Source organism: Natator depressus, chromosome 3 (assembly GCF_965152275.1).
Source record: "Natator depressus isolate rNatDep1 chromosome 3, rNatDep2.hap1, whole genome shotgun sequence".
In the NCBI taxonomy this organism is placed as follows: Eukaryota; Metazoa; Chordata; order Testudines; family Cheloniidae; genus Natator; species Natator depressus.
The window spans coordinates 137,734,740-137,755,274 of NC_134236.1; the positions used below are offsets into that span (position 1 = coordinate 137,734,740).

Here is a 20,535-nt window from a genome sequence, read left to right on the forward strand (position 1 = left end):
ACAGTACTAATTTAGGAAGAAAAAATCAGCAGCAAAATGGGGAATATCTGGCTAGGCAGTAGTCCAGTTCTGCCCACCTCACTTTAGGAAAGATGTGGGCAAAGTGGGGAGAGTGTCCAGAGGACAGCTACAAAAATTATAATAGGTGTAGAAAACCTGATCTAGAAGGAAAGGTTAAAAAAACCTGACATCCTTAGCCTTGAAGAAAGAAGACTGAGCTGGGACCTGTTAAGCCTTCAAATATATTAAGGGCTGTTATTAAGAGGACAGTGATCAATTATTCTCCATGTCCACTGATGGTAGGACAAAAAAGTAATGGGCTTAATCTGCAGCAAAGGAGATATAGATAGTTAAGTACTGGAAGGTATTACCAAGAGAGGTTGTAGAATTCCCATCAGTAAGTTGAACAAACACTTGTCAGGGATTAGGGATACGTGGTCCTGCTTCAGAGTGGGGCATGGACTAGCTTTGTTCAGCTCTATATTTCTTGGATTCTCTGAAAATTAATGCATAGGTGCTGAAGGTCAATGCTAATAGCCATAGCTCCTGCAGCCAGTTGCTTACATCAATTTATTGGGTTTCCTTCTATAAAAAAGTGTGTCTAGCCCTTATGGCTGTGCAGAAAAACTTGAATATGAGACCTTAGCATAGCTGATGCAGTGTGATATCTGCAGGCAGCCTGAAAGAATTAGTCTGAGAGGTGTGAAGTGCCCTATTTGTGTCTATAACTGCAAACTTACTGATCTGGGGTCTCTTGCCAACAGCACTTGAGAAGAGGATTGTGGGTGCAGCAAAAAGAGAAGAGAGTGGTAGGCCTGGTTTACTCAAGTAGATGCACCTTAGCATCTGGGATCTAAGTATTTATTGAGTGGGTCACCTGATACCATTCCTGATGCCCTGAGGGGGAGCGAAACACTCCTGCTGGTCGTGGAGGAGAGAAGGGGGTGGGCATTTGCTGCTCCTGTAGTTCTGCAATAATTGGGTAGGGACCTCTGCTGCAGTCATTCCAAGTGTGGGAAACAGGGTCATGACACAATGGAAAAGCCCTGTGTGGTTGTGTGTGCACGTCCATGGTGTGCATTGAGCCTAGATTGCCTTAATACAGCTATGGAAACATCTGATGAACCTCCTAGGGATAATATTTTATGTCAAAACCTGATTTCCTGGCCCCAATATCATGAGAGATCCCTTCAACAACTTCTCCTTGGGGCAGGGATAGACAATGAGAGTCTAGAAAGCTACATGTGCTCTGCCACTCCCAAATCAATCAGGAATCACTTGACTGAAGCCTTAAACAGAATGAACACTGTCAGAGAAACCTCATCTAAGACTCAAATGGATTCTGCTTTCTAAATAAAGGAGGACTTCCAGGTAGGGAAATCCACAGTGCCGGGTATTGCACAGTAGTCTACATCCTAGAGAAAAAGGCTGTCAAATTACCCTTGACAAACCTTATCCCCCTCTCCCAAAAGTGCTGGGGTACACTACACATGTACAATACTGCTGTTGTATTGTTTGTAATCAGAAAGGTAGCCAAGAACCAAGCCTGCTGTTGAAAAAGACAATTGATCTCTTTGCTCAGGCAGAGAATATCTTATCCATTGGCACCTTTCATGTTCAAAAGACTACTGGGAGGCTGACTGTTTTGAACAGAACAGATCCTGTGCCTATGGGAACAATCCCTGACATTCCAACTGGGTGGGGAGCATTGGGACATGTGGCATTGGATCTCTTCAACGTCAAGTGGTCTTCAAAGAAATTTTACCTGGAGGACTAATTCTTATGGCTCCATGTTGACTGCCAAAGTTGGATACTATAAATCATCTATTTAGAGTCCCAGTGTTCTCCTTCCGCGCTTGTTAATGCAGGACACATTGAGGTACTCAAGTCCTGCTTGTCTTTTGGTTTTGGTCCTTCATGGGAGGGGAGGATGCTAAGAATGGTTGTGTGTCGAAGTGTTGGTTGGTTCCCCTGTTGTCTTCCAGTTCCCATAATATTATATGTTAAGATATGAACGCTTTTTCCTCCTAGGGTAAAGATAAGTACTTTGGAGTTAAACTTACTTCTTTCCCCTGTATGTTATACTTTTGTCAGGAGTTACAAACACATATTAAAAATCGTCATGAAACCAAAAAGAAAAATTCCACCCAATAATGCAGCACTATAGTTAGGAAAATTAATTGTAGCATTGCAGTGAATATAGAAAGATTTGCGACCTATGAAATATCTCTCCACTTATCAGGAATATTCAAAAAATAACCACACACCCTAATACAGGGTCATCCAAGGAACTAAAGTTGAGAAAAAAATGAGATTTACATGTGATTGCAGTGGGTTATTTTTTAAGATACAGTGAGATTCATTATACTCCAGGAAAAAATACCATAGTTGTTTGTTCATGTATTGTTATGTGTTTCTTATATGATACTTGCATTTAAATCAGTTCAATAATTATTTTTGTTGTTCCATTCCTTTTTCAAAATCCTGAATAAAAGTTAAGTTTCAGAGTAGCAGTCAAGTTAGTCTGTATCCGTAAAAAGAAAAGGAGTACTTGTGGCACCTTAGAGACTAACCAATTTATTAGAGCATAAGCATCCGATGAAGTGAGCTGTAGCTCACGAAAGCTTATGCTCTAATAAATTTGTTAGTCTCTAAGGTGCCACAAATAAAAGTTAATAACACTAAACAATATGAACCCCTTTCATTTAGTTAAAAATACAATATATGTAGCTATAGATCAAATTGCGTTCATTTGCAACCCAACTGATTTTTGAATGAGAAATACCACTTAAAAGGGAAATACTTTGATCTTGGAGGTTTTATAAACAGCCAAAAGCAAAATAAAAGGGAGAGGAGGGCAGGAAGAAAAAGCATTGTCTCAATACATACTTGAATAAATAAATGTTTTGCAGATTACTAATAGTCAATAATTTTATTTGGAGAATTCAGAGATGTTCTGTTTTGAATCAAACATATTTACACTTAAAATGACTCCACAAATTAAGTAGTGTTACCATGAACAGATGCTAAAAAGTAAAGTTAAAAAGAAGTGATGTTACAAGGGCATAATTATTTGTAAAGCCTAATTGTCTAGCTTTTGAATAAACACTTTTTAATTTCTTTGTTTGCTTGTTTTTTCCAGAGAGCGCAATCAGATGAACTGGAAAAAATAGAAAAGCACGGCAAATCATCCAAAGAGAGGGAGAATGCCAAATCTTTGGACAAACCTGAACAGTAAGGACACTGTCTTCAACAGAACAAGTTACCTGGGAGATGTATATGCTGCATTCTTTAGGGAAACTTAATTTGCTCTAGTAACCTAACTGGAAGTGTTAGGAAGACGCAAATAGAAGTGAAAAACCTTCACTAACTAAACTAAATCATTTTCTTTAATCATTCCTCCAGGTTTCTTTATGAACTCTCACTAATCCCCAACTTTTCAGAACGAGTATTTTGTATCCTGTTCCAATCAACATTTTCAGAAACCATTTGCTCTATCCGTCGCAAACTTGAATTGCTACAGAAACTGTGTGAGGTGGGTTGTGGTCCATATAAAGGTAGAGCTAGATTTTCTGATATTTAATCTTTCTTGTTCAGCTGTACTCATATTTCAAAAGTTTTCTTTTATTTACTTTAAGCACTCATTAAATTTGAGGGATAGCAGTCCTGCAGAATGGAACATTTTATGATTGTACTCCAAGATCAAAGCAAATTTTAAAATTGGCTTTCGCTGCTGAACTATAACATCACGAGTTTGCAGCCAATACACATCAGCCTCTAGAGAATACTGTAACTTCTGCTTTTGCCAAAGCAAAAATCTTCTGTCTTCATAGTTACTGTCTCACTTCTTGCACTTTCCAAACGAATGCCATTTTAGCTCATTTTAAGTGCATGCTTTGATTCTGAATGTGTCTGTTCAACAGATCTGAAATAGCTGATCTAAACGAGCTGCCTCCTTAACAACAGATAAAAGGTCACATACTTAAATTAATACTATGCAAATTTCTTAAACCTCTTATTAAAGAAAAATAATGCCAATTCTGCTGTTTGTGATGTGTCTTGAAAAGGTTGGTGTAAAATTAGTACTAAATCAATAGCTTTGTTGAAGTAATGCAGAGTTAGTTTTTCATAGCCTAATGCTTGTAAGAAACATTTAAACATACTTAGGATAAATTTAATCTTTATACAATGGGCATTTTAAAAAATAATTTCTTCTTCCTATTAGAAATGTGTGTTCCCTAAGGCCCCAGTCCTGCAAGTTGCCTTGTGCCATATATTTATTGTTTTTGCAAAACTGATGGCAGGATCAGAGACCAAAGTAAATGCACCGCTAGGGAATACCATGGTCTGCTAAGAAAGTACTGATCCTCCTTCTGAATGGTCAATCTGTTGTTATACCTCATACTCTCTTTTTGCATAAATAGGACCCTACCAAATTCATGGCTGTGAAAAACACGTCACTGACTGTGAAATCTGGTCTCCCCCGTGAAATCTGTATAGTATAGGGTAAAAGTACACACAAGACCAGATTTCACGGGGGAGACCAGCGTTTCTCAAACTGGAGGTCCCCAACAAGAGGGGGGGAGTGCAAGGTAATTGTAAAGGGGTTGCAGTATTTCCACCCTTACTTTGGCGCTGCCTTTAGAGCTGAGTGGCTGGAGAGCGGTGGCTGCTGGCCAGGCACCCAGCTCTGAAGGCAGTGCCCCGTCAGCAGCAGTGCAGATATAAAGGTGGCAATATCATACCATGCCCTCTGACTTCGGCACTCCATTGCCTCAGGAACCCTACAGTTACAACACCATGAAATTTCAGATTTAAATATGAAATTATTAAATTTACAGTTTTTAAAATCCTATGACCGTTAAATTGACCCAAATGGACCGTGAATTTGGTAGGGCCCTATGCATAAAGCATGTAGTAACTTGAAACCTACAAATACCATTTTTCCCTCAAATACCCATTTTGAGAGTAATCAGGTGTGCTAAAATTAGAGTGAATTTAATTTGCTGAAAATTGTCATTATTGCGTTAGATTTGAGTGTCCCTGATATGTGTTTGATGTTCTCCAAAATTATAGCTACAGTGTAAAATGCAACATCAAACTGCAATATAAAGCTTGTAATTAATCCGTTAATTACTGATATCCATACTTACTTAATTTTTTTCTTTGACTTATTAAGGATTTCAACTGAGATTTTACGTTTTTATATATAAATATCCTGTTTTACAGACATTGAAAAGTGGGTCAGGAGTTATGCAGGTTCTGGGTTTGGTTCTCGCATTTGGAAATTACATGAATGGTGGAAACAGGACACGGGGACAGGCAGATGGGTTTGGATTGGACATTCTTCCAAAGCTGAAAGATGTTAAGAGCAGTGTAAGTATATTGACTGTAGGACAATATTCCATTCTTTACTAACAGAGTGCTGCTTTATCGCTCTTCTCTTAATAAATGTTTACCAGATCTCATATAAAGTTAAAGCTAGTATCAGACAGAAATATTTATCTGTGGATACAACTTTGATTGCACTTATAGAGTGAATTTATTTGTAGAACAATTTGGAAATGAATCTGCCTTCTCTATGGCTATTAAACTGATGAACAAATCAGTGTCTTAAATTAGAAATTGTCTTACTCCCTAACTTAGTGTATATTTGAATTTCCATATGCTGCATATTTATGGTTTTTATTTTCAGTGAGTGTTTCCTTCAATATAATTAATTTTACTCTTTAAAACTATATATGTTTCAGAAGTGGAAACTGTTGTAACAAAAAACAGTTCTAGTAAATACTGATTTTGGAGTATTTGGGAGAGAGAAAATAGTGAAAAATGACTGAGTAGGTGTTATAATTACCATATAAAATACCTAATACTGGGAGCCCTAACATCTAAAATGTGATGTGTTTCCTATACTAACCCAAGTTTCATCATATGAATCTGCCAGGCCTGTATATACAATACAGAGAGTCACTGGGCTGTGGAACAGTTTCATGAAAGAAATGGTAGTGATGGTAAATATCCTATTATTAAAGCTGCCTAGCATAGCCATTTGGGTGAAAATGGTAAGCAAGGCAAAGGCACTATACACCCACGGTTATGGCACTGACTCCTGGAGTGAGCTGATTATATCAGAAACTCAGCTTTCATTTAGGAAAGCAAAGTAAGTTTCAAGCCTTCCTGGTTGTGAAGAAAAGCTTGAAAATATGACCTGAGTATAAATGTGATCCGATGTAATGTATGCAGAGAGACTGAAATATTTTTTCATTTAAGGCCACAACTCAGCAAAGTAGTTAAGCATCTTTTTGGCTTTAAGTACTTCCTTAAGGCCATCCCTATTCAGCAAAGGACTTAAGGGTGTGTTTTGCTTTTAACAGCATCATTCAGTAAGGAATATTAGCTTCCATTCAGAATTCCCTTGCTCTTCTAGAATAAAGGTGATTTAATTGTAGCTTTAAAAAAAAAAAAGTTAATAGACCCTACTATACTTTAAATATGACATAGCAACACAATACAATTTAACTTTTATTATTTTGTTTTTTCTACACAGGATAATAGCAGAAGTCTTCTATCATATATTGTCTCATATTATTTGCGTAATTTTGATGAGGTGAGTGAGTTACCTTTGCCAGTTTAAATAAAATTACATAAACTAATTATTAAAACTTGTATTACCTTATATTGGTTAAGACTACTTTAATCTGTATGTTGTTATTCATAAGTAATACTTGTGCTAACTGTCCACTATCTGTTTTAATAAGTAAAATTTTAATAAGTGCTAGTTATTTAAAATTTATACCTTTAAAAATAAAGGTAAAGTAAATGTTCATTTATATTTTTGTCAGGATGCTGGAAAAGAGCAATGCATCTTTCCTCTTCCAGAGCCACAGGACCTCTTTCAGGCTTCACAAATGAAATTTGAAGACTTTCAAAAAGATCTTCGCAAACTAAAAAAAGATTTGCGAGGTACTGTAACTAGATCAGACTACAGATATGTCAATAACATATAGCTCTATTTCACTTTTTGTATAATTTCTGGAAACTTGCTGATCTGTAAAATACATTATGAAAGGTAGATCTTACCTCCTACGTTTTGCCTTTGTATCCTTGACTTGATTAACTCTACTGGTTGGTGTTTTTAGAGCGAGTGATCAGCATATGTTATAGCCGTGGTATCAAGATTTTTAAATGAATTGCATGTCAGGAAGATGTTCAGATGCAGTTCTGAGTATTGCTGAGGAGTAAAGGTGAAGCAGCATAAACTAGCTGCCCCAGTTTCCCTGGAGACAACCCCTGCCCCCAGTTCAGCCTTGTGAAGTGAGTTCATACAGTAGCTTTTGCAGTTTGCAAATGATTATCTGGTGGATATTGTCTGATCTCGATACCCAAGAATGAAGGCATATAGACGCTGATTCAGAATGGTTCTTGAAGTTAGGTGCAGGTTTAAGTACTTCATAGATTCATAGATACTAGGGTCAGAAGGGACCATTATGATCATCTAGTCTGACCTCTTGCACAGAATTTCACCCACCCACTCCTGCGAAAAACCTCTCACCTATGTCTGAGCTATTGAAGTTCTCAAATTGTGGTTTAAAGACTTCAAGGAGCAGAGAATCCTCCAGCAAGTGACCCGTGCCCCATGCTACAGAGGAAGGCGAAAAACCTCCAGGGCCTCTTCCAATCTTTCCTGGAGGAAAATTCCTTCCCGACCCCAAATATGGCAATCAGCTAAACCCTGAGCATATGGACAAGATTCACCAGCCAGATACTACAGAAAATTCTTTCCTGGGTAACTCAGATCCCACCCCATCTAATATCCTATCACAGGCCATTGGGCCTATTTACCATGAATATTTAATTACCAAAACCCATGTTATCCCATCATACCATCTCTTCCATAAACTTATCGAGTTTAATCTTAAAGCCAGATAGATCTTTTGCCCCCACTGCTTCCCTTGGAAGGCTATTCCAAAACTTCACTCCTCTGATGGTTAGAAACCTTAGTCTAATTTCTAGTCTAAACTTCCTGGTGGCCAGTTTATATCCATTTGTTCTTGTGTCCACATTGGTACTGAGCTTAAATAATTCCTCTTCCTCTCCGGTATTTATCTCTCCGATATATTTATCGAGAGCAATCCTATCTCCCCTCAACCTTCTTTTAGTTAGGCTAAACAAGCCAAGCTCCTTGAGTCTCCTTTCATAAGGCAAGTTTTCCATTCCTCAGATCATCCTAGTAGCCCTTCTCTGTACCTGTTCCAATTTGAATTCATCCTTCTTAAACATGGGAGACCAGAACTGCACACAGTATTCCAGGTGAGGTCTCACCAGTGCCTTGTATAATGGTACTAAAACCTCATTATCCTTACTGGAAATACCTCTCCTGATGCATCCCAAGACCGCATTAGCTTGTTTCACAGCCACATCACATTGGCGGCTCATAGTCATCCTATGATCAACCAATACTCCAAGGTCCTTCTCCTCCTCTGTTACTTCTATTGATGCATCCCCAGCTTGTAACTAAAATTCTTGTTATTAATCCCTAAATGCATGACCTTACACTTCTCACTATTAAATTTCATCCTATTACTATTACTCCAGTTTACAAGGTCATCCAGATCCTCCTGTATGATATCCCTGTCCTTCTCTAAATTGGCAATACCTCCCAGTTTTGTATCATCCGCAAACTTTATTAGCACACTCCCATTAGGGTCATAATTCCTCATATGTCACCATGAGAAATTTTCAAAAGCTGTTTTCTTTGCATTGACAAAAGCTGAAATATCTTTACATTAAGAGTGAAATTTGCACCATCCATATGGAGTTATTGAGCCTTGTGTGGGGGAATTAAGCACGGGTTATATGGGGATGGAAATTATATTTCTTCCTCAACCTACCATGGGGCTGCAGCCTGATTACTCTAGTGCCATTGCTTCAGCCCCTAAACTGGAATAGTGACTGCTCAGTTTGTTAGGGCTACTGAATCCATGTAGCTACATCTTCCATGATCTCTCCTGCACACTTCTCTTAGCAATAGCCAATTTGGGACCAGTGTAGGAGCTCTTCCAGGTCCTATATAGAGGAACCCACTCAAAACCAATCCACAGTCCTTCACAGCTTTACTGCAGGTCTTGAATGGTGCAGAATGCCTTATGCTGGCCCTCCGCACCATGGGAGAATGTCAACCTTGGTGCAAAAACTAGTGTTAATACAACATTAAAATTACAAGTTCAAGCACTCACAAGTCAGGAAATTCCAACAGTTAAAGTTGCTCTAGGTATGTTAAGCTCACCACCTTGGACACTTTATGCATTATCTGGAATAAATTAGTGCATTTAAGGTTTTCAATGGGGCAAAGTTAACCATGTCCGAATGCTGTTTTTAAAATGTAATATAACTTTTAACTGAAAAAAAAAGAGAAAATGAATGTGGCTTCAATTGCCTTTCTTATAACTATTTATTTAGCTCATGCTTTATTCAAGCATTGCTGATTTTCCAATGGATCTTATAAATTCCTTAAACTAGCAAGTTCCTACCTAAATAGCTGAACACTTAGGGCTTGAATCTGCAAGGTGAAGACCGTCTCCTGACACAGTACTTCTCTGCATTTGACATCAGTGATAGCTGACAAAACTCAAGAGGTGTTCAGTACCTTGAAATATCAGACCCTTAAGTAGCTGTGTGCACATGCATTCATGTTTAAGTGCAAGGTTGTAGACTCTTAGTGAAATTCTTACCCCATTGCAGTCGATGGCAAATCTCCTATTGACTTCAGTAGGGTCAGAATTTCACCTTTATTTTTTTTTTTTTAACTGCAAGTCAGAAACTTTCAATCACTCATAACTTTGTTCGAATTGAAAACAGTCTTTGTTGTACCAAAGGCACCAGTCCATTTCACTTTTAAAAAATACGGTGTCCATATTCAAAAAGTATGTTAAAATTTTATTACAATGGGCTTTTTTCTTACCCTCCTAAAATTAAAAAAAAAAAAAAGAAGAAGAAAAAATTTACCTTTTTGAATAGAGATCAGTCATGGGAAACCTCAGTCCAATAGGTTTGTTTCAGAATGAGATTGTAATAAAGGCTTAAAATGGAAACCTTTGTAACCATAAGTCTAGCAGCTGATTCCAGCAATTGCTATATTTTCCAATCTAAATATGTAAGTAACACACAGAGAGACATGCAGACTTAAAGCCATCTTTGATTTGTTTTAGATGATTTCTGTGAAATGCTAATTCACAGTGATCAGCTTGGATGCTTGCTTGTATCAAAGGGGTAGGTTTTTTGAGATGCTTCAAGGGAAAAAAACACTCGTGATTTCCATATCTTTATGCCTTTCCCATTATGACTGCATAGGCTTTTGTCTATGTTTAAGTTTATGAATTGTATGCCTTGCGGTTTGCAAATATTAGTGAAGAAAACCTGTTCCAAGAGTTTAATTAGTCTAAAAGTGTCAATCTAAAAGAATTTCGGAAAAGTAAGTTGGATGCCTGCTGCCTTCTTGCTTGGAACAGAGATTTCAGTTACAAAATGGTAAAAAATGAGGAATTAAAGATATACACAAATTACAGTGTACCAGTGTACACCATACATTATTAAACTCACAGGCAGTTTATTTCTGATGTTCTTGTTTAAAAAGAATATATGGTGGGGAGTAATGTGTTATGTACTAGACATTTTAATAAACAGAAGACTGAAGAACAGCTAGGTATTTTATTAATATACCTACTGAATTTGTCTCCATCAATTGCCCCCAGATTTCTCAGCTCTCCAGGATTCTCAATTTAGCCTTTCTGAGTTCGGTGACATATAGTTTGCTAAGCAACCTGATCTGCTTTTGATCTCTCCTGGCTGTCAGCAGCCCTCCTTCATGCAGTCATGCCAAGTAATGACTTCTGTTCTTATGTCATTCCACAAGAGAAATTTTAGCACTCGCCACATGACATAAATCAACTGACCATGTAAAGAGAGTCAGGCAGCTAAGGTCACAGAAACAATGGAAGAAGATTTTTTGATGCAAAGGTTTCTGCATGGTGCATATCTACTATTTAGGATTATCAAAGTAATTTTCTAGATGTGAAAGGGTATTTTTGTTTCCATTACTACACGGATTTTGAAATCTACCTTTTAGGTGAATCAAAGACTTTCACTGGAAGTAAAAAGGGGCAGGGTCTCCACTGATACCTGGCATCTGTGGTATAGTACTCATCAGAAACTACACCAAATTCTAGCCATCAGAGTGATGGAGATTGGAGGAGAGGAAGGTGAGGAAGAGAACGTAGAAAACTGGACTTGGATTCAGGGCAGGGAAGAGGTAAAACACTAAAAAGGCAATAAGAAGTATAGTGTTTTCCACTGAATGCATCTGATGAAGTGAGCTGTAGCTCACGAAAGCTTATGCTCAAATAAATTTGTTAGTCTCTAAGGTGCCACAAGTCCTCCTTTTCTTTTAGTGTTTCTGAAGCACTTCTTATGGTGAGTTTAAACCATCTGGAAATGGCTCTTGGAATATGTTGTCATGGGAGCTCTACAATAGTAAATTAATTCACAAGCATAAAATTCATCAGTTGTAATGTATTGCCCAACTTCCACTAAAGTTCCAGTGAAATAGAATTAAAAACACAAGGTTAGATTTATTTTCTGCCTAACTAGTAAAAATGTAAAAGAACCCAACCAAGTATAGTATGAACAGACTGATCTAAAATCCTGAATCTGCCAGAGCTTGTTTGCGTGTCATGATGGGTAGTACTATTATCATATTCAGTTGACAACCATGGACATTATAAATTAACAAGGTAATTGTGGTGATGTAAACAATATGCTTTTTAGTGCTATTTTGTATGTATTCTGAGAATATACGATTCGCTGAATAATCCTGCATTTGCATGGGGATAGACTAGATTACCCAGTCAGTCTCTCCCATCTCTGAATTATGTGACTGAAAAATGTTTATAAGAATACTTAGCACTTGTGCAGAATGTCATATTTTCAAAGTACTTTCCAAAAAAGCTTCAGCAACCCCGAGAGGTATACAAATATTCCTGATTTACCACATCTACAATTTTCTTCTGCTTTTACCTGGAACTATAAGCCTCTGCTCTTGTGTCTATGATTTGACACATGGAGAACCAAATTCACAATTTGCAAAGCAAGCACCATTCATGAGTGGTGATGAATTAGGTCAAAAGAGCAGTAATATCATGTACTCAGAGGTTAATGTCCAAAAGCACATTACCCTCATCTGTACTTGAATGTCATCCTCATTCCTGCAAATCCCTATTTGTCCCAATTTTCAGCCCATATCCACCTTCAACTATCCTCCCAACCATTTGCGCATGATGCTTGGCATCAGATTAGTGCTGATCAAGGAGCAACCACAGGGGTCACTCAATGATTTCCTACCCCTCTCCCGCACCAGGCCTGAATGTGCTTCTATGCTTGTATTCCCAGTTTTGGGGGAAGGCGAATAGAGTAAGTTACATGAGGAACTCCTCAACTCTGAGAGGACTGAATTAATTGACTCTGCAATACTCTTCTTGCTATCTGTTCTAAATATATTTTGTAGCACCATCTCATAATTTTTTAATAAATTCGTCAATGTTTCATTGTTTTTAGTCTCAATATTTAAGTCTTGCAATCACATAAATTAAATTTTCTACAAATGTTAAGACTTTAAATATTTTTTACAGTTTTCTCTCTATATGAGGCAGTGTGATGAGATACAGAGCCAGATGTGTAATATTAACATGCTCATTTTCAGAAAAGATGCTTACTGCCTTTTTATTAGTAAATGCCAAATCTGTCAAGATAAATATTAGTTAAATACACCAATACATCTGTGCTTGAGGAAGTCACTCAATTCCAGTTATTCAGAAGCATAGAGAGCATGCTAAAAAAAAATTAAAATATTGCTTTTGCTTACAAATCATGAACTCTGCATCAACACACTCCAGCAGCTTGTGCAGCCATCACTGAATGGGTTAATTACTGAAACTGTGCAGCATGCAGACTCCTAAACCTAAACCAGATGTAAACTAAAGCCAGGCTTTCAGTCAATCTGTGAGTCATGTTTTACTGTCCTTAAAACTCCAAACAAGGAGCTGTCTATGAAAGCCCTTGAAGCCTGAGCAGTTCTTAGTGTAAGTCTTAACAATACCAAAAAAATAAATAAAAGAAAACTGAGAGCTTGTTCTATTTGTGGCAGAGTTTGTCTTTCAGATGATGCTAGTTTCATTCCCCTTCATAAAATTCTTAGCTGTCCTTAAAGTTGCAGATTGTAGTTGTAAATGTTACATGAAAACACTGGAGGTGCTGGGAAAACAGTGGTTAGACCCTACATTTTATCACTTCTATTGTACATCTTGAGAGTGTCACTTAACCAGAAAGTACACATACTCATCACATATTTCTTGTTCACTGAAACATCTTCTCCATTCCGTTTCTCTTCAGACTGTGTAAGTGGCCCTTGATCAGTTTGGGCTCTTTGATTGTGTTCAGTTTTACTGTGCTAACCTCATAGCAAATAAAATCTGCCATGTTAGGATAGATGAACCTGGTCAGGTAAAAGGAGAGTCACCCAAACCTTGAACCAAACGTATGCTGCTATTGAAAAATGTCTTTTGTATTAGAGGTTTTGTTCATAGAAATACCAGGTGAGACAGAGGCTATTCTCATGGTATTAGACACATCTGGAACCGGGAAGCTTTAGAAATATTACCAAATCTTGTTATCAGATTTTCCGTCCAATTTTCCTTCCGTCTACCTTTTCCAATTTTCAGACCAGCAAGATACGGATGAGAGTCTGAAGTATGGCTACCTGAATATTTATGCTTGTCCATCACTGTTTTAAAGTGTTCTCATTTCACATATACTGTATTATGCAGGGAGGAAAATAATACATACTGTGGTAGACTGACTATTCAAAAATGTGTGGATACTAATCAGAGAGCAACATACGTGTGTGAAATATCATCATGCGTCAGGACATAACAAACACTAATTGTCTAAGTGTTAGAAACTTTCCCCATGGCAAAGTTACTTAATTAGTCCAGTACGAGGTTTATACATAGTCCTCTGAAGCATATGGTGCTGGTCATTGCTGGAGACAAGATACCAGATTGTATGTACCGTTGGTCTAATCCAGTGTAGCATTTCCTGTGTCCATATGCTGATGATAGGTATTTTTTTATTTAAGATTTTAAACTTCTTAGAAGAAAGTACAAGGGCAGTACAATGCTAATGAGTAGTATAGACTGCAGGGTTCTGAAATCTATTGTCTTACAAAGCTGTGTACAGTAGAGTTCTTTGCTATTTACTACTTTCTATTCATATTTGGAAAATAGAGATGGAAAGACCAGCTTGACAGCTGAGAAGGTAATTCAGTTTATAACTCTATTCAGACCTTGGCTTCTTTTGAGATGGCCAACAAGATTGTCAGCTATGGTGACTGTGGCCACCAATTTGTGATTGTGATGTATACCCCTGTTGACTTTGCCTGTACCGGCAAACCAGACATTTTTGCAGTTTCAGATAAGTCCCTGACGTTTTTTGCTTTCTTCCTGCAATCCAGTCATTTGCTCTCATGTTTAGGGACTTCCAAAGTTATGCAGGTAACAAGGAAACCCCAGGGTGGCAGTTAATTTGCAGTGAACATAGCATAGAGGAAATCAGATATGAGGGCCCTTTTTAAAAAGGAGTAGAGATGGGACCAATTAGTTAAGGTGGTAAATTAGTGCAGTTTGGATCAGAGGCCTGATAGAAGGGAGAGGATGCTATAGTTTTTGTTTCATATTCAAACTTCTGGATACTTACTTCAACTGAACCTCCTTGAGCTTTACCAACTGGTAGACCCAGTCCTCGGATATTGTTAATGTTTAGCTAGGCTCTTTTATTAAGAGCAATGTCTTTAAACTGGGGCTGTCAAGCGATTAAAATAATGAATCCCATTAATCGTGCTATTAATTGCATTGTTAAACAATAATAGAATACCATGTATTTAAATATTTTGGATGTTTTCTACATTTTCAAGTATATTGATTTCAATTACAACACAGAATACAAAATGTACAGTGCTCACTATATTTATTTTTATTACAAATATTTGTACTGTAAAAAACAAAAGAAATTATATTTTTCAATTCACCTAATACAAGGACTGTAGTGCAATCTTTATCATGAAAGTTGAACATACAAATGTAGAATCATGTACAAAAAATAACTGCATTCAAAAATAAACAGTCTACAAGTCCACTCAGTCTTACTTCAGCCATTGCTCAGACAAACAAGTTTTGTTACAATTTGCAGGAGATAATGCTGCCCGATTCTTGTTTACAATGTCACCTGAAAGTGAGAACAGGCATTCTTCACATGGCATTGTTGTAGCCGGCGTCACAACATATTTACGTGCCAGATGCGCTAAAGATTCATATAAGCCTTCGTGCTTCAGCCACCATTTCAGAGGACATGTGTCCATGCTGATGACAGGTTCTGCTTTATAATGTTTCAAAGCAGAGTGGACTGAGTTAGATGCCACCAAAAGAAGGTTGATTTTCTTTTTTGGTGGTTTAGGTTCTGTAGTTTTTTGCATCAGAATGTTGTTCTTTTAAGACTTCTGAAAGCATGCTCCACACCTCGTCCCTCTCAAATTTTGGACGGCACTTCAGATTCTTAAACCTTGGGTCGAGTGCTGTAGCTATTTTTTTTTGGAAATCTCACATTGGTACCTTCTTTGTGTTTTATCAAATCTGCTGTGAAAGAGTTCATAAAATGAACATGTGCTGGGTCATCATCTGAGACTGCTATAACATGAAATGTATGGCAGAATGCAGGTAAAATGGAACAGGAGACATACAGTCCTCTCTCCAAGGAGTACAGTCACAAATTTAATTGACGCATAATTTTTTTAACGAGCATCATCAGAATGGAAGCATGTCCTCTGGAATGGTTGCCGGAGCATAAAGGGGCATACAAATGTTTAGCATATCTTGCACGTAAATACCTTGCAGTGCCGGCTACAAAAGTGCAATGCAAATGCCTGTTCTCACTTTCAGGTGACATTGTAAATAAGAAGCGGGCAGCAGTATCTCCCATAAATGTAAACAAAAATGTTTGTCTTAGTGATTGGCTGAACAAAAAGTAGGACTGAGTGGACTTGTAGGTTCTAAAGTTTTACATTGTTTTGTTTTTGAGTGCAGTTATGTAACAAAAAAAAATCTACATTTGTAAGTTACACTTCCATGATAAAGAGATTGCACTATGGTACGTGTATGGGGTGACTTAAAATATTATTTCTTTTATCATTTTTACAGTGCATATACTTGTAATAAAAATAATATAAAGTGAGCACTGTAAACATTGTAGTCTGTTGTAATTGAAATCCATATATTTGAAAATGTAGAAGAACATCCTAAAATATTTAATAAATTTTAATTGGTATTCTATTGTTTAACAGTGTGATTAATTGCGATTAATTTTTGAGTTAATTGTGTGAGTTAACTGTGATTAATCGACAGCCCAACTTTAAACATTATCAAGTTAAGTGAAATCAAATAGATTTTACAAAGTATGTAACAAACTGTGCTGGCATTCTTGTGTCACTTATTCCACACAATTTCACCCACTTTCCCTTGCACTACTAAGAATTTAGGAAAAGGACATAGAAGAAAAGCATATACAGGCAGTGAAATATGGAAAGGCAGGAGTACTGTCTGTATCGTTTGTGCTCCTATTGTCTTTGCTTCCTTTAGTCATGCTGTGGAATAATAACAGCTCAGCAGGACAGAGGTTTTTAGACTCCAGTGAAACGTGTAGAACATGATCTATGAGTACATCTAACAGTTCTGTTTAGAGAGATTATGATCCTAAAAAGTAGTTTGTTGATCTGGGGGACTGAAGACTACCAAACCTAAAAGACATGGTACGCCTGTTCTATAGACAATAATGAATCACTGGTTAATTTTAGACGCTGACGCGTTTTAGACCGGTAGGTGATGATACCACTGCCTGACTAATGGCAGTATCAGCATGCCTCCCACTGTTTCTAAAGGCTGTGATGTTGCATTTGGGGCCTTAATTTTCAGCACCTGCATACCTAATTGGACAAAGTAAGATGTGTTTTTCTTCCTTTTCTGTATTTTTCCATTGTCTTTGAAGGATCTACACATGGTTGGCAATTTTTGCCAGGAATGGGGTGAATGTTTTTCCAAAATGAGAACTTTTGCCTCAACCATCACCCATTTGATAACTGAATTTGAACCAAGCTCCCTCTTTTGTGGTTCTGATGCTATTAGATGAAGGCCTCCATAATCCAAAACCTGACTCATTATATAGGGTTGTTCTGTTCCAGTATCAGTGTGAGTGGAGGCCATTTGTGGTAACATACATTGCAAGGGAAAGTACTAGTGTACCTTGCTGAATAGTAGTAAGTCTTCAGCTCCCTGTACACCTGCTCCCTTAGTCACTAGACCACAGATTTAAAAAAACAAAAACAACACAAAAAGGTTGTGGGTGGATATCAGGCATGTGGACATAGACTTCAGCACAATTCTCTTAATGCCAGGTGCTTCTTCATTTAAGTTCCTTCCTTAGTTTCGCATTTTTTTTTCTCTTAGGTTCTATGTCTGACACTAGGAAGGAGTTACTTGGGAGTAGTATAGCAGCAGTCTGATGCAGAATTAGGATCTCAGGAACTCCCTTTCCTGCCACTCAGTTCTTCCTTGTATTTAGATGCATGCTACACAGAGACTCTATAGGATCAAGCCCTCAGAGTATTTTCTTTATCATTTTCTAGTCTGGATTGAAACAGGAGGTACAAGGATAGTGAAAGTGTTTGTTCATGAAGTTTATCCACTGTGGGAATTCCCCAAATCTTATTAATTCTTGAGGTTTGCAGTCCAGTTTTCCCAACCAAACTGCTTAGCTGAATCAAACCTGAACTCTGAATCTTTTTAGGATCACTAACGTCAAACTTTAGTCCTTTCACATAAAACAACAGATTGTAGAAACAGAGGTTTTCTTTTGTTTTTAAGATTCACATGTCATGGGAGATGTTTCAGGACTAAATAGTTCTGTGAAGAAAGAAAGATTAAGCATTTCATTCTGACAATATTACATCTGTTTTTCTTTTCCAAAGCAAAGAAAATATGAAAGGTAGTGTATCTGCGCATTTCCTTAAAGACTCTGAAGGGGAACTGCTATAGGCTGTAGGCATGGGTATAGCCTACGATCCCTGGGGGGCACTTATCCTCAGAGGAGCCACACTTATCTTCTCTTAAATTGACTGAGATATCAGGAGGTCATCCTGAATTGTAGCTGATGACTTAAAAGAATAAAAAGTTTGACTATGTCAAAATGTCAAGAATGATGAGTAATCCGTAGCCTGAGAAGAGACACTGAACTCATGTGATGTTACCTAGGCTGTTATAGCAATTTGTGGCAGAGTGCAAGATCTTTCAGATGGTCATCCGATATTTCTGGATTGGCTCCCTTTGGAAAATCTCCTTTGCCCCATAATACTGTTTGAGTGTTTGGGATCAAACTCCTTTTTGACTAATTGTGTTTTGTAGTTTTCAGTTTACCCACCTAAAAGATCCCTCTTCAGTTTTCTTTTATCTAAATTAGATAAGGTACTCATCTGCACTTCCTGTCCTAAAGTCTTTGTATGGTGTTCGACAGTGTAATTGAACACCTCCCATATTTCACTCCAGAGGTGGCTACATATATTAGTTTGTGAAGCATTTTGAGAAGCTTTTTGGTGAACAGTCTCCTATTAAATGTATGAGACCATTTCTGAAAAGGCTTCATGTGGAGTACAATTGTTTTCTTTTTGTGTAGTACAAAGTTTACATTCTTGCCTCAAAGACACAGCAGAAGTGGGAGTAAAGGAAGAGAATGCTGCACTGGAGCACTTTCACTAAGCATGGAATTGACCTAATATAACACTTATTCACTAAATAAATGAGCAGATTCTCCAAACCCTAGAAAATCATCACATCCAGTAGTAATTCCATTCTTGTATTGTACTGACTTAGCACATGTACGTGTTTCATAAGCCTTCCTACAGGAGTGTGCAGATATGTAACATTTGTTTTCAAATAAGTTGCTACACAAGCAAAGAAGGCCTGTTTAACTTTTTTTTTAATTGAATAGGGCTACTGATGTTTTTTACTAAGTCTGTTCGCATTTCTCCTCTATCTTCAATTATACTTTAAAACAAAAAAAGGAATCAGAATATTTACAGCTGTCAATGTCCCACTAACTTTATGCCTTTTGTGTGGCTCGCCACTGAATAATTTGATTTGATTTCCATTTATCTGTGTACTTTTGATCATTAGCATTTTTTTACAGTTGTGGAAAACAATGATAAAAGAAATGCCCACAAAGTGTGTTTTCGGGCTTCATGTTCAATTAATTAAAAAGAAAAATAAGAAAAAACCTTTGGTACATCTTAATTTGTTGCTGGGCATCTGGATTCCATTGTTATTCAGGGTGTGATTACCACTTAGAGCCTTGTTAAATTTGAATTACATTATCTAGCTCTCCAGGGATTTTTCCTAAAGTCATTTTCTTTTGCACTGTGTATGACAGCAGTGTGGTTTAGGCCTCCAGTGATTGTTTCTGACACATGAGCTTTTGGATCTCTAAAACAGATTGCTATTCTCTAGGGGTTTAGAGTGATGACAGTTTAAATATTCATTTCATATTGGATAAGCAGAGTATGGTAGTAAATCTCTTTATCACAGAAGTGCCTTTTAGAAACAATAGCACAACTGCTCTGTTGTAGATAAGGTAACACAAATAATCCTGTTTAATTTAAAGGTACTATTTAGGGTGAATTGTAATATTTTTGTAACATTATATGTTTGGGGTTTTTATGCAGATTTGATTTTAGGCAGAAGCAGTACTTTTGCATTAAAAGATGTGGTAGTTTTTGACCACCAAAGAGGATTTTCTCCCCCTTTTATAGAACTTAGAGCTACAAGTGGTCTGAAAGAAGTGTCAAGTCTGGCACTGCCCAAGAGTTGAGTTCTGTTGGTTCATTGCAGTGTTGGTCCCAGGGTACTAGAGAGACATGATGTGGGTGAGGTAAGATCTTTTATTGGCTCAACTTCTACTGGTGAGAGACAAGCTTTTGAGCTAAACAGAGCTGAAGAAGTGCCCTGTGGAGCTCGAAACTTCTCTCTCTCTCACCAATAGTAGTTGGTCCAATAAAAGATCTTACATCACCGACCTTGTCTTTCTATTGGTTCATGACATTTTAAAGCTAGGGCAGTTTGTTTGAACCCATTTTTCACAGATCCTAGTGATCATCCTTTCCTGCCCCCCACTAGGACTGCTGTGAAGGGAATCTAAGCCTCTGTGTTCTGGATGCCCTGGGGTGTGTTGAGCTTCTGGAGCTGAACGGAGTCCAGCTACTGTCCCAATCTAAGGGCCCCATGGAACAATCTCGGAGCACAGACTTTCTAACTGGCACCACCCTCCAAGTGTTGGAACCTGTTGTCCAGCCTCCTAGATGCCCTAGGTGCAGCACTGACCCTTCACATT

General features: G+C 37.6%; 1 protein-coding gene across 1 annotated transcript in view; it reads left to right on the forward strand.

The window, feature by feature from the left end:
* Positions 1-20,535, forward strand: part of FMN2 (formin 2) — a 239,356-nt gene that overhangs the window by 149,376 nt on the left and 69,445 nt on the right. The window contains exons 9-13 of the mRNA XM_074948897.1: positions 3,143-3,234; positions 3,406-3,535; positions 5,230-5,376; positions 6,548-6,607; positions 6,843-6,963. Coding sequence (XP_074804998.1) covers positions 3,143-3,234; positions 3,406-3,535; positions 5,230-5,376; positions 6,548-6,607; positions 6,843-6,963 — 550 coding nt within the window. The remainder of the gene's footprint in view (positions 1-3,142; positions 3,235-3,405; positions 3,536-5,229; positions 5,377-6,547; positions 6,608-6,842; positions 6,964-20,535) is intronic.